General features: G+C 49.0%; 1 protein-coding gene across 1 annotated transcript; it reads left to right on the top strand.

The window, feature by feature from the left end:
• The first annotated feature begins 3,809 nt into the window (after positions 1-3,809).
• LOC123484934 (delta-actitoxin-Amc1a-like) lies at positions 3,810-4,412 on the top strand. The gene has a single exon (XM_045215713.1). The coding sequence runs from the start codon at positions 3,810-3,812 to the stop codon at positions 4,410-4,412; it is 603 nt and encodes a 200-aa protein (XP_045071648.1).
• Positions 4,413-15,000: the final 10,588 nt, after the last annotated feature.

Below are 15,000 nucleotides of genomic sequence, written 5' to 3'. Positions count from 1 at the left end.
ATGTCAAACCAAGAGACAGAGACAGAGAGAGAGAGAGAGAGAGAGAGAGAGAGAGAGAGAGAGAGAGAGAGAGAGAGAGAGAGAGAGAGAGAGAGAGAGAGAGAGAGAGAGAGAGAGAGAGAGAGAGAGAGAGAGAGAGAGAGAGAGAAAAGGTGTGTGTGTGTTTGTGCATGGTTGCGCATGCTGGTCTGTGTGCATGCATGTGTTAAAAACAGGGAGAACTCTAACTGAAAATCAATGGCCAGTGGAGCATCAAGGTTTCCTACAGGTAAAGATGCCCCTCTCTCTCTCTCTCTCTCTCTCTCTCTCTCTCTCTCTCTCTCTCTCTCTCTCTCTCTCTCTCTCTCTCTCTCTCTCTCTCTCTCTCTCTCTCTCTCTCTCTCTCTCTCTCTCTCTCTCTCTGTCTCTGTCTCTCTCTGTCTATCTCTCTCTCTGTCTCTCTCTCTCTCTCTCTGTCTCTGTCTCTGTCTCTCTCTCTCTCTCTCTCTCTCTCTCTTGCTCTCTCCCTCTCTCTCTCTCTCTCTCTCTCTCTCTCTCCCTCTCCCTCGGCTGCCTAAGGAGATGTCCTATGTTCTGTTCGGTTTGAGAAGGAGAGTGGGAAGATGAGGAGGAACGGAGGTCAACTTTGATAGCTTGCTACTACTACAATTTATTTTATTAAAAACATTATGTTTCTTGCCCATTATGTATTTATCAGAGTTATTGACCTCACAATAAGCCAGATTCTAATAACTTACAATGTGGTGCTGAAACTTGAAGCAGCAACTGCGACACAATTAATCAGAAATGGACAGCTCATGGTGCTGAAAGTAGGCAAATTCGAGTAGGCATAATTGTATAAATTTTAATTAAACAAAAAGAGGGCTTTGTGTTGGCACCTATTTTTAAGAATATAAAACGGATCCGATTACATAAAGTGATCTATAACAGCGCTTTATGCTAGAAACAAGCTGTAAAATACCCGTGAAAGACGTGACTCCGATGCATATGGGAATAGCATTGCTTCGTTTCTTTGACATTCAGAGGCTGAGCTACAACCTTCTATAGCCAAGCAGACAAAAAAAATAGACTTTGCTTGGGAAGTAATCTAATTCTGTCAACATCAATTGATCAAGCTATTCACTTTCTGTACAATAGAAGATATTTAAGCCCAAACAGCTTTTAGGGAAACACTTGTGACCTCTCATTGGGTTAAACCACGGAAAAAGAGTATCCAGCAGTTAAAGCTGATTTTTTTTCTCCGTCGGTAGGCCTACTCTGTCTGGGGTAGAAAGGTGGGCCTAACTTTTGAAAGTACCACGCTCAGATTCCTAATGACATCTCCGATTTAATTATCTAGGGTCAGTTACCTTGCAAACAAGACACACTGATTTGGCATTGGAGAAATTATGATAAAATGAACACATAGGCCTATCTCTCTGTCCATTCCCAACCTGTAATTTCGGCGATTTGTGTGGTACTAAAACATATTCTACTAATATGTAAAATGAAGTAGAATTGCATGACATTTTTATAAAAAGCATTTTTTTTTTCTCTGACCTGCAAATAGGATGATAGATTCATGCAATGCTTTTACTGTAAAGGAGATCTTTCTACCTCTACTCTTGACCTTTGGCCTGCAGCCCTGTGCGCTGTCAATTTCCTGCGTTGCCATGTAATGATTGTTCCTGCGTTGCCATGTAATGATTACAGGACGAAGAACTGTTTCTAAAACTGCATATCAAAGGCTCTGGTCTGTCCAAGGACACATCTTAAGCTAACAAGGCCTTTGCTTTTCACTAGCTTCTTTAATAAAAAGTAGACCTACGGCATACCCTCTCAATTCGAGTCTTGGTTTTAACTTAACAGCCCTTAACTGACACGGAGGTAGGCTATTTAATATTTAAAGAGTGCATGGTGGGTGGAGGAATCTATGGATATAGCAGCCTACAGCCTAATTGCATCTGTCAAAACGGATGAAAGATATATAAGATACCTCTTATTTCTTAAATAGGAAGAAATAGGCTCCAACACAAAGCCCTCTTGTTGTTAGTAAAGTCTCATTCAAATGAAGACGGTTGAAATGAATAATGCCTACTCGAATTTGCCTACTTTCAGCACCATGAGCTGTCCATTTCCGAATGATTGTGCCATGGCTGCTGCTGCAAGTTTCAGCACCAAAATGTAAGTTACTCGTATCCGGTTTATTGTGAGGTCAATAACTGATAAATAGGCCTACATCATGGGCAAAAAACATGTTGTTTTTAATAAAATCAATTATAGAAGTAGCAAGCTATCAAAGTTGACCTCCTGTCCTCCTTCTCAACTTCCCACTCTCCTTCTCAGAACATAGGCTATAGGCTAGTCCGCGCGGAATAGGCCTAATCCAAAATTATTTTCGGAAGAAGCCTTTGACTCTCCTTCTGAACTGCCACAGTAGGCCAACACATCACAACCATTGGTTAGGCATCACACACAAACTTTTTTTTATCAGCAAGAGCAGGACAGGCTCAGGGTTGGAATATCCATTGCAGTGTAATGCACCCTAGTTGTATTTACACCCTAACAGCAGCTATCTTCAAAATATAACTTTGTTCTGTGCTTTTCCCAGCATGCACTTCGTAGCCTATAGACTATGGGCTATTGATCATTTGATATAGACCACACTAACTAGCCTATAGGCGCACTTGATATTTCACGCCCAGCGGAGAATCAGAGATGAGGGGCGTTATCGGGCACACATTGATATACAGTGCATTCAGAAAGTATTCAGACCCCTTTTACTTCTTCCACATTTTGTTACGTTACAGCTTTATTCTAAAATGGATTCAATTATTTTTTTCCGCCTCATCTATCTACACACAATACCCCATAATGACAAAGCGAAAACAGTTTTTTTTTTTTTTTATAATTGCAAATATATTCAAATTAAAAACAGAAATACCTTACTTACATAAGTATTCAGACCCTTTGATATGAGACTCGAAATTGAGCTCAGGTGCATCCTGTTTCCATTGATCATCTTTGAGATGTTTCTACAATTTGATTGGAGTCCACCTGTAGTAAATTCAATTGATTGGACATGGTTTGGAAAGGCACACACCTGACTATATAAATAAAAATAAATAAGGTCCCACGGTTGACAGTGCATGTCAGAGCAAAAACCAATCCATGAGGTCGAAGGAATTGTCCGTAGAGCTCCGAGACAGGATTGTGTCGGGGCACAGATCTGGGGAAGGGTGCCAAAACATTTCTGCAGCATTGAAGGTCCCCAAGAACACAGTGGCCTCCATCATTCTTAAATGGAAGAAGTGTACTCTGTATTCCTACGTCTCATCCAGACTTACACGTGTACTCCGGATGAGACGTATCTTGATGACCCTGAGTTCTGCAGCGATGTAGGTTGTGTTACAAAGAGCACGCTATTCCCTACATAGTGTACTACTTTTGACCAGATCCATATGGGAGCCCTGGTCAAAAGTAGTGCACTATATAGGGAATAGGGCGTTATTAATGATGCACCCACACTGTTCAGGCAGCTCCCTGTTTCTCCTCCAGGGCATGATTGAATGATTTAGACATATGGAAACGTTTCAGTCCAGACCTTATAGATCTGGGATTCTCATTCTCCTTCGGGCAGGAAACAGAAAGAGATGTCCATCTTCTCCTCTGACCGACATGGGATAGCCTCCAGCAGCACAGAAACGAAGGACCAGTCAAAATCAGTGCACTACAAAGGGAATAGGGTGTAATTTGGAACGCTGCCTCCTAATGCTTCTCGTCTCTAGTTCTGGAAGCCCAGGGGACAGTCCTGCTATAGAACACCCCGTATGTCCACCTTCTGGAAGCCCAGGGGACAGTCCTGCTATAGAACACCCCGTATGTCCACCTTCTGGAAGCCCAGGGGACAGTCCTGCTATAGAACACCCCGTATGTCCACCTTCTGGAATCCCAGGGGACAGTCCTGCTATAGAACACCCCGTATGTCCACCTTCTGGAAGCCCAGGGGACAGTCCTGCTATAGAACACCCCGTATGTCCACCTTCTGGAAGCCCAGGGGACAGTCCTGCTATAGAACACCCCGTATGTCCACCTTCTGGAAGCCCAGGGGACAGTCCTGCTATAGAACACCCCGTATGTCCACCTTCTGGAAGCCCAGGGGACAGTCCTGCTATAGAACACCCCGTATGTCCACCTTCTGGAAGCCCAGGGGACAGTCCTGCTATAGAACACCCCGTATGTCCACCTTCTGGAAGCCCAGGGGACAGTCCTGCTATAGAACACCCCGTATGTCCACCTTCTGGAAGCCCAGGGGACAGTCCTGCTATAGAACACCCCGTATGTCCACCTTCTGGAAGCCCAGGGGACAGTCCTGCTATAGAACACCCCCGTATGTCCACCTTCTGGAATCCCAGGGGACAGTCCTGCTATAGAACACCCCGTATGTCCACCTTCTGGAATCCCAGGGGACAGTCCTGCTATAGAACACCCCGTATGTCCACCTTCTGGAAGCCCAGGAGACAGTCCTGCTATAGAACACCCCGTATGTCCACCTTCTGGAAGCCCAGGGGACAGTCCTGCTATAGAACACCTCGTATGTCCACCTTCTGGAATCCCAGGGGACAGTCCTGCTATAGAACACCCCGTATGTCCACCTTCTGGAAGCCCAGGGGACAGTCCTGCTATAGAACACCCCGTATGTCCACCTTCTGGAAGCCCAGGGGACAGTCCTGCTATAGAACACCCCGTATGTCCACCTTCTGGAAGCCCAGGGGACAGTCCTGCTATAGAACACCCCGTATGTCCACCTTCTGGAAGCCCAGGGGACAGTCCTGCTATAGAACACCCCGTATGTCCACCTTCTGGAAGCCCAGGGGACAGTCCTGCTATAGAACACCCCGTATGTCCACCTTCGGCCCGGCTCGCTGACTCATGGTTCTGGATATGAAAGCGGGCCTGCATGGCACTCAGACACTAAGTATTTAGCAAATGACAAAACAATGAAATTGAACGGAGTAAAATGGGGTAAATTGGGAGTTTTATCAGACCGTTGATTCTCTCTCCTAGTGTTGATGAGGAGTAGGGAGTTGGCAGACACTACCCCACCACACTACCCCACTACCCCACTACCCCACTACCCCACTACCACACTACCCCACCACACTACCCCACCACACTACCCCCACTACCCCCACTACCCCACTACCCCCACCACACTACCCCACTACCCCCACTACCCCACCACACTACCCCCACTACCCCACTACCCCACTACCCCACCACACTACCCCACTACCCCACTACCCCACCACACTACCCCACTACCCCACTACCCCACCACACTACCCCCACTACCCCACTACCCCCACTACCCCCACCCCACTACCCCACTACCCCACTACCCCACACTACCCCACTACCCCCACTACCCCACTACCCCACTACCCCACTACCCACACTACCCCCACTACCCCACTACCCCACCACACTACCCCACTACCCCACTACCCCACTACCCCCACCACACTACCCCACTACCCCACCCACTACCCCAACACTACCCCACTACCCCACCACACTACCCCACTACCCCACCACACTACCCCACTACCCCACCACACTACCCCACCACACTACCCCACTACCCCACCACACTACCCCACTACCCCACCACACTACCCCACACCCCACTACCCCACCACACTACCCCACCACACTACCCCACCACACTACCCCACCACACTACCCCACTACCCCACCACACTACCCCACTACCCCACCTACCCTACCCCACTACCCCACCACACTACCCCACTACCCCACCACACTACCCCACTACCCCACCACACTACCCCACTACCCCACCACACTACCCCCACCCCACCAACTACCCCACCACACTACCCCACCACACTACCCCCACCACACTACCCCCACCACACTACCCTACCCCACTACCCCCACCACACTACCCCCACTACCCCACCACACTACCCCCACTACCCCACCACACTACCCCACTACCCCCACCACACTACCCTACCCCCACTACCCCACCACACTACCCCCACTACCCCACCACACTACCCCACTCACCCCACCACACTACCCCACCACACTACCCCACTACCCCACCACACTACCCCCACTACACTACCCCCACCACACTACCCCACCACACTACCCCACTACACTACCCCCACCACACTACCCCACCACACTACCCCACTACACTACCCCACCACACTACCCCCACCACACTACCCCCACCACACTACCCCCACTACCCCACCACACTACCCCACCACACTACCCCCACCACACTACCCCACTACCCCAGTACCCCACCACACTACCCCACCACACTACCACACTGCCCCAGTACCCCACCACACTACCCCACCACACTACCCCACTACCCCACTACACTACCCCACTACCCCACTACCCCACCACACTCCCCCACTACCCCACCACACTACCCCACCACACTACCCCACTACCCCACCACACTACCCCACCACACTACCCCACTACCCCACCACACTACCCCACTACCCCACCCCACTACCCCACCACACTACCCCACCACACTACCCCACTACCCCAGTACCCCACCACACTACCCCACCACACTACCCCACTACACAACCACACTACCCCACTACCCCACTACCCCACCAAACTACCCCACTACCCCACCACACTACCCCACTACCCCACCACACTACCCCACCACACTACCCCACTACCCCCACCACACTACCCCACTACCCCAGTACCCCACCACACTACCCCCACTACCCCCACCACACTACCCCACTACCCCACCACACTACCCCCACTACCCCACCACACTACCCCCACCACACTACCCCACTACCCCACCACACTACCACACTACCCCAGTACCCCACCACACTACCCCACCACACTACCCCACTACCCCACCACACTACCCCACCACACTACCCCCACTACCCCACCACACTACCCCACCACACTACCCCACCACACTACCCCACTACCCCACCACACTACCCCACCACACTACCCCACTACCCCACCACACTACCCCACTACTCCACCACACTACCCCACTACCCCACCACACTACCCCACTACCCTACCACACTACCCCACCACACTACCCCACTACCCCAGTACCCCACCACACTACCCCAGTACCCTACCACACTACCCCACCACACTACCCCACTACCCCACCACACTACCCCACTACACTACTCCACCACACTACCCCACCACACTACCCCACTACGACACTACCTCACTACCACACTACCCCACCACACTACCCCAGTACCCCACCACACTACCTCACTACCCCACTACTCCACCACACTACCCCACCACACTACCACACTACCCCACCACACTACCCCACTACCCCACCACACTACCCCACTACCCCACCACACTACCCCACTACCCCACCACACTACCTCACTACCCCAGTACCCCACCACACTACCCCACCACCCCACCACACAACCCCACCACACTAACCCACTACCACACCACACCACACCACACCACACCACACCACACCACACCACACTACAGCACACCATAGCAGCCTAGTGATGAGCTGTTGCAAGGGACTGGCTTTGTGACATCAGAATAGTTCAACCCTAATATGAATAAAGTCTAATGAGAGAGAGGCAGCAGCTGCACAGGGCCAGCTGAGACCTGGGCCGTGTCCCAAATGGAACCTTATTGTCTTTATGACTAAGGCCCAAGGCCCATAGGACTCTGGTCAAAAGTAGTTCACTATGTAGTGAATAGTGTGCCATTTGGGATGCAGTCCTGGGTTGGTGTCAGTGTCGCTGCGCTCGCTACCAGAGCCCATTCCAGGACAATTGTTTCAGCCCACAGAGAGAGACAAACAACATGGCCTCCCATTTGGGTTGCTGTTCATTTACCATTCCAGCAATAACAACACCACAACACTCAACCATCTAACTCCTCGTGATGATCCATAACCAAAGAAGGCCAGATGGACAGAACTTAACAGCGGCAGTTCCATGTGTCCTGGACGTTGATTGAGTGCTGACAGGGAGGTCGACTCTGTGGGGTTAATTGTGGTGTGTGTCAAAAGGTCAAACTAAGAGATCTGCATTACATGGAGGGGAGGGTGACCAATAACTTCCTCCGCTGTCACGACAACCAGCCTTGCTGCCACAGTCGTGTGGAACCTATATATAGATAACCCCTACTAAATCGCAGTACAGCGCTCACATTATTCCAGGGCGTAAACGCGTACAGATGGGGATGCAGTCAGCCAGAGAGCTATTAGAACCTGGTTGGCTTGATCGCTGTGTTTCCGACCTGCTTTATCACCTGTACAGCAATACGTTATAGCTCCCTGTTTAGTATAATGATGCTACTAAAGCTAGCGCTATTCTCCACCTGTTTAGTATAATGATGCTACTAAAGCTAGCGCTGTTCTCCACCTGTTTAGTATAATGATGCTAATAAAGCTAGCGCTATTCTCCACCTGTTTAGTATAATGATGCTAATAAAGCTAGCGCTATTCTCCACCTGTTTAGAATAATGATGTTAATAAAGCTAGCGCTATTCTCCACCTGTTTAGTATAATAATGCTAATAAAGCTAGCGCTATTCTCCACCTGTTTAGAATAATGATGTTAATAAAGCTAGCGCTATTCTCCACCTGTTTAGTATAATGATGCTAATAAAGCTAGCGCTGTTCTCCACCTGTTTAGTATAATGATGCTAATAAAGCTAGCGCTATTCTCCACCTGTTTAGTATAATGATCAACCTCTAATGGCACAATGACCTCCCGACTGCTGTTATACCCTTGGTTAGTTTTTTCACTCTATGCAGTAACTCCTACAGGTGTTGATGTCGGCCATTTTGTTTTTATTTGTTTGCTTGCTTGCGCCTGTGGTGGTACTGTGTTATTATGTAGTCTTAAGGGACTCTGGCAATCAAACACCTTTCACATTTAATTTGTTTTCTGCCAGCCTGGCAGCTTCGTGTATTAAAACGCTAAACGTGAGTAGGACATGGGCCCTCCCAAACACAATTTGACACTGAGTAAAAGTACTTCACATTTTATTAGGAGGGTTACCTTGATAACTCTGCAGCCGCTGTGACTCATAGTGTGATTTTGTGTGGAATTTAATAAATTAGTGCGGAATGTTGAGGAGAAATAGTTTTATTTCAGAACCCAGGGAAGAGGGAGTTGTTTGGGGTGTGGGGGGGGGGGGGCTCATTTAATTGTTCATGTCTTTCTTGTGTCTTTACTGTACATGCTGTAACATTGATCCATTTGGTTCTCTGTGACAGTCAGTCCTTTGTCTTGAAAGAGCTACAGAGACACACACTGTCTCAGATTTCCGACCCCCAAAAAAACCCACTCAGATATCATGAAGCGTCTGTTCAAGTGGGATTGTATCTCTAACTCAGTGCTATCATATTTATATAACCTTTATACAGGTTAGTTTATATCACCTTTTTTACAAGGGCTTGCATCCCAAATGTCACCCTATTGACTATTTAGTGCACTACTTACCCTATGGGTCCTGGTCAAAAGTAGTGCACTATGTAGGGAATGGGGTGCTATTTGGGATGCAAGCCCTTGTAAAAAAGGTTATATAATATAACTTTAGGCCCGTCCTGCTCCGCTACCCTCGCCCGCATCGCTCCACGGTCCCCCACCCAATCCGCATCGCTCCACGGTCCCCCACCCAATCCGCATCGCTCCACGGTCCCCCACCCAATCCGCATCGCTCCACGGTCCCCCGCCCAATCCGCATCGCTCCACGGTCCCCCGCCAAATCCGCATCGCTCCACGGTCCCCCGCCCAATCCGCATCGCTCCACGGTCCCCCGCCCAATCCGTATCGCTCCACAGTCCCCCGCCCAATCCGCATCGCTCCACGGTCCCCCACCCAATCCGCATCGCTCCACGGTCCCCCACCCAATCCGCATCGCTCCACGGTCCCCCACCCAATCCGCATCGCTCCACGGTCCCCCACAAACTCACTGTGAGTCTATGGATGTTATAAAATGATGCGCACGCACACACGCACACACACACACACACACACACACACACACACACACACACACACACACACACACACACGTACACACGCACACACGCACGCACAAATGTATGCACTCACTAACTGTAAATTGCTCTGGATAAGAGCGTCTGCTAAATGACTAAAAATGTAATGACATTTGTCATGGTTCCAATCCCACTGAGGAAGACAGAGAGTTTACTGTTTATTCATCTGAGCTGTTTACTGAACGCTGTTAGATGACATCATTACCCCTGAAAAGAGACAGGCTTGACGTGATGTCTGGATCTATAACACTCTTCAAAAGAGCCTGTGTGTGTGTTAAACCTTTCAGATGTTTTGTTGTGAGAAGGTGACTGCCACTGGACTCCAGAGAAGGTGACTGCCCCTGGACTCCAGAGAAGGTGACTGCCCCTGGACTCCAGAGAAGGTGACTGCCCCTGGACTCCAGAGAAGGTGACTTCCCCTGGACTTCAGAGAAGGTGACTGCCCCTGGACTCCAGAGAAGGTGACTGCCCCTGGACTCCAGAGAAGGTGACTGCCCCTGGACTCCAGAGAAGGTGACTGCCCCTGGACTCCAGAGAAGGTGACTGCCCCTGGACTCCAGAGAAGGTGACTGCCCCTGGACTCCAGAGAAGGTGACTGCCCATGGACTCCAGAGAAGGTGACTGCCCCTGGACACCAGAGAAGGTGACTGCCCCTGGACTCCAGAGAAAGTGACTGCGCGGGAATTAAATGTTGGTGCTGTTGTTATGGAGGGTGAGGTGGTTGTTATGGAGGGTAGGGTGGTTGTTATGGAGAGTGGGATGATTGTTATGGAGGGTGAGGTGGTTGTTTTGGAGAGTGGGGTGGTTGTTATGGAGAGTGCGGTGGTTGTTATGTGGGTGGGGTGGGTGGGTGGTTGTTATGGAGGGTGGAGTGGTTGTTATGGAGGGTTGGGTGGTTGTTATGGAGGGTGGGGTGGTTGTTATGGAGAGTGGGGTGGTTGTTATTTAGGGTGGGGTGGTTGTTATTTAGGGTAGGGTGGTTGTTATGGAGGGTGGGGTGGTTGTTATGGAGAGTGGAGTGGTTGTTATTTAGGGCGGGGTGGTTGTTATGGAGGGTGGGGTGGTTGTTATTTAATGTGGGGTGGTTGTTATGGAGGGTGGGGTGGTTGTTATGGAGGGTGGGATGATTGTTATGGAGGGTGGGGTGGTTGTTATTTAGGGTGGGGTGGTTGTTATGGAGGGTGGGGTGATTGTTATGGAGGGTGGGGTGGTTGTTATGGAGGGTGGGGTGATTGTTTTGGAAGGTGGGGTGGTTGTTATGGAGGGTGGGGTGATTGATATGCAGGGTGGGGTGGTTGTTATGGATGGTTGGGTGGTTGTTATGGAGGGTTATCCAACAATTCCATGGTTTCTGTATCTGGCTTGTCCAACAATTCCAGGTTTATTGTGGAAGAGAGAGAGTACTTTATCCAGAGGTTGTGTGTTGTGTGTAGGTGGAAGAGAGAGACTTTATCCAGAGGTTGTGTGTTGTGTGTATAATATTGGATCTATCTTCTGGCTCTATCTGGCTGTTGGAGAACACACAATAAGACCGTAAGCTCATTTTAGGATGAGATCTCTTGAAAAGGCCACATGCAGCTGAAGTCGGAAGTTTACATACACCTTAGCCAAATACATTTCAACTCAGTTTTTCACAATTCCTGACATTTAATCCTAGTGAAAATTCCCTGTCTTAGGTCAGTTAGGATCACCACTTTATTTTAAGAATGTGAAATGTCAGAATAATAGTAGAGAGAATGATTTATTTGAGCTTTTATTTCTTTCATCACATTCCGAGTGGGTCAGAAGTTTACATACACTCAATTAGTATTTGGTAGCATTGTCTTTAAATTGTTTAACTTGGGTCAAACGTTTTGTGTAGCCTTCCACAAGCTTCCCACAATAAGTTGGGTGAATTTTGGCCCATTCCTCCTGACAGAGCTGGTGTAACTGAGTCGGGTTTGTAGGACTCCTTGCTCGCACACATTTTTCAGTTCTGCCCACACATTTTCTATAGGATTGAGGTCAGGGCTTTGTGATGGCCACTCCAATACCTTGACTTTGTTGTCCTTAAGCCATTTTGCCACATCTTTGGAAATATGCTTGGGGTCATTGTACATTTGGAAGACCCATTTGCGACCAAGCTTTAACTTCCTGACTGATGTCTTGAGATGTTGCTTCAATATATCCACATACTTTTCCTTCCTCATGATGCCATCTATTTTGTGAAGTGCACCAGTCCCTCCTGCAGCAAAGCACCCCCACTGCATGATGCTGCCACCCCCGTGCTTCACGGTTGGGATGGTGTTCTTCGGCTTGCAAGAGACCCCCTTTTTCCTCCAAACATAACGATGGTCATTATGGCCAAACAGTTATATTTTTGTTTCATCAAACCAGAGCACATTTCTCCAAAAAGTACGATCTTTGTCCCCATGTGCAGTTGCAAACCGTAATCTGGCTTTTTTATGGCGGTTTTGGAGCAGTGGCTTCTTCCTTGCTGAGCGGCCTTTCAGGTTATGTCGATATAGGACTCGTTTTACTGTGGATATAGATACTTTTGTACCTGTTTCCTCCAGCATCTTCACAAGGTCCTTTGCTGTTGTTCTGGGATTGATTTGCACTTTTCGCACCAAAGTACGTTCATCTCTAGGAGACAGAACGCGTCTCCTTCCTGAGCGGTATAACGGCTGCGTGGTCCCATGGTGTTTATACTTGCATACTATTGTTTGTACAGATGAACGTGGTACCTTCAGGCGTTTGGAAATTGCTCCCAAGGATGAACCAGACTTGTGGAGGTCTACAATTTTTTTGCTGAGGTCTTGGCTGATTTCTTTTGATTTTCCCATGATGTCAATCAAAGAGGCACTGAGTTTGAAGGTAGGCCTTAAAATACATCCACAGGTACACCTCCAATTGACTCAAATGATGTCAATTAGCCTATCAGAAGCTTCTAAAGCCATGACATCATTTTCTGGAATTTTCCAAGCTGTTTAAAGGCACAGTCAACTTAGTGTATGTAAACTTCTGACCCACTGGAATTGAAATAATCTGTCTGTAAACAATTGTTGGAAAAATTACTTGTGTCATGCACAAAGTAGATGTCCTAACCGACTTGCCAAAACTATAGTTTGTTAAAAATAAATGCGTGGAGTGGTTGAAAAACAAGTTTTAATGACTCCAACCTAAGTGTACGTAAACTTCCGACTTCAACTGTATAGGCTGTATCCCACATGGCACCCTATTCCCTATATAGTGCACTACCTTTGACCAGAATCCAATGGGCCCTGGTCTAAAGTAGTGCACTGTGAAGGTAATAGGGTGGCATTTGGGATGCAGATATATAGGATGCTTCCTCTGGCTATTGGAGAATGAACAACAAGACCTATAGTCAGTTTAAGAAGAGATCTCTTGAAGAGGCCTCGGAGGCTCTCTTAGCTCTGGCCTCTATACAGTATTCATGCTACACTGTAGCTGCATAGACACTAATTATAACCTCTGTTAAAGTAGAATGGCGTGAAATGCCTTCCAACATTTCATTTTCTCCAGAGTTGTTGCCTCCTCCGTTCACTAACCCCATGCTGTCTCTGCTAATCTTCCTCTCTCTCTCTCCCCCTCCTCTCCTCCCTCCTCCCACTCTCTTCCCCCTCTCCCCTCTCCTCTCTCTACCCCTCCTCTTCTCCCTCCTCCCGCTCTCCCCCCTCCCTCTCCTCCCCTCTCCTCCCGCTCTCCCCACTCCATCTTCTCATCTCTTCTCCCTATCTCCCCCTCCTTCTCCTCCCGCTCTCCCCCTCCCTCTCCCCCTCCCTCTCCTCCCGCCCCCTCTCCTCCCGCTCTCCCACTCTCCCCCCCCTCTCCTCCCGCTCTCCCCTCTCCCCTCCCTCTCCTCCCTCTCCTCCCTCACCCCTCCCTCTCCTCACGCTCCCCCTCCCTCTCCTCCCCTCTCCTCACGCTCTCCCCCTCTCCTCCCGCTCTCCCCCTCCCTCTCCTCCCCTCTCCTCCCGCTCTCCCCCTCCCTCTCCTCCCCTCTCCTCCCCTCTCCCCCTCCTCCTCCCGCCTCCCCCTCCCCTCTCCTCCCTCCTCCCTCCCTCTCCCCCCCCTCCACCCGCTCTCCCCCCTCCCTCTCCTCCCTCCATTCTCTGTGGGAGAGAGGATGTCTATCTTACCTCCCCACAGTCAGAGTGAAACAGGGTGAACAGGGTAAAACAGGGTTAAATGCCGACAGTTTGAGCAGGGTAGTTGAACCTAGCGTGCTCCGGTCCATATGCAGCTGTCCAAATAGATGCTGTGTCAAATGAAGAGCGAGCCGCTTGGAACAATTAAAGACTGATAAATAATACAGCACCGTTTTACACAGCCAGGGAGAACACCAGTGACTCCAACTGCTGCAGAGCCTCTCATACATACAGTTTGACACAGACGTTACCGAGTCACACTACAGTGCAGTCGCAGGATGTTTACCTCACCTGACCAGGACATGGGTCCTTGTTACAGGACCTGTTGTTGTTGTTGTTGTTTTTATCGCACTGCTTTGCTTTATCTTGGCCAGGTCGCAGTTGTAAATGAGAACTTGTTCTCAACTGGCTAAACCTGGTTAAATAAAGGTGAAATAAATAAGTGGGAGGGTTGGGGTCAATTCAAGACATGCTGACCTCTCTCACCATTACAATAAAATGGGGGTTAGCATTTTTTGGGATGGAGCATGTTATTTGTGCGTCTAAACTTTCTCACTCATCATTATTCACGACTCATTCAGGATTATCCGTAAACATGGTAGAATCCACATTAAATGTAAAAGTGTTTAGAAACATATTTTATTCTCATTTACAATAAAAGTGACTCCAAAATGACACAATACATTATTCACCATTCATTTCTATTGAGCACAAAATAATCTGAAACACAACCAAAACCAACAGCAAA

This window comes from Coregonus clupeaformis, unplaced genomic scaffold (assembly GCF_020615455.1).
Source record: "Coregonus clupeaformis isolate EN_2021a unplaced genomic scaffold, ASM2061545v1 scaf0499, whole genome shotgun sequence".
NCBI lineage: Eukaryota > Metazoa > Chordata > Actinopteri > Salmoniformes > Salmonidae > Coregonus > Coregonus clupeaformis.
This window is presented reverse-complemented; position numbering and strand designations above follow the sequence as displayed.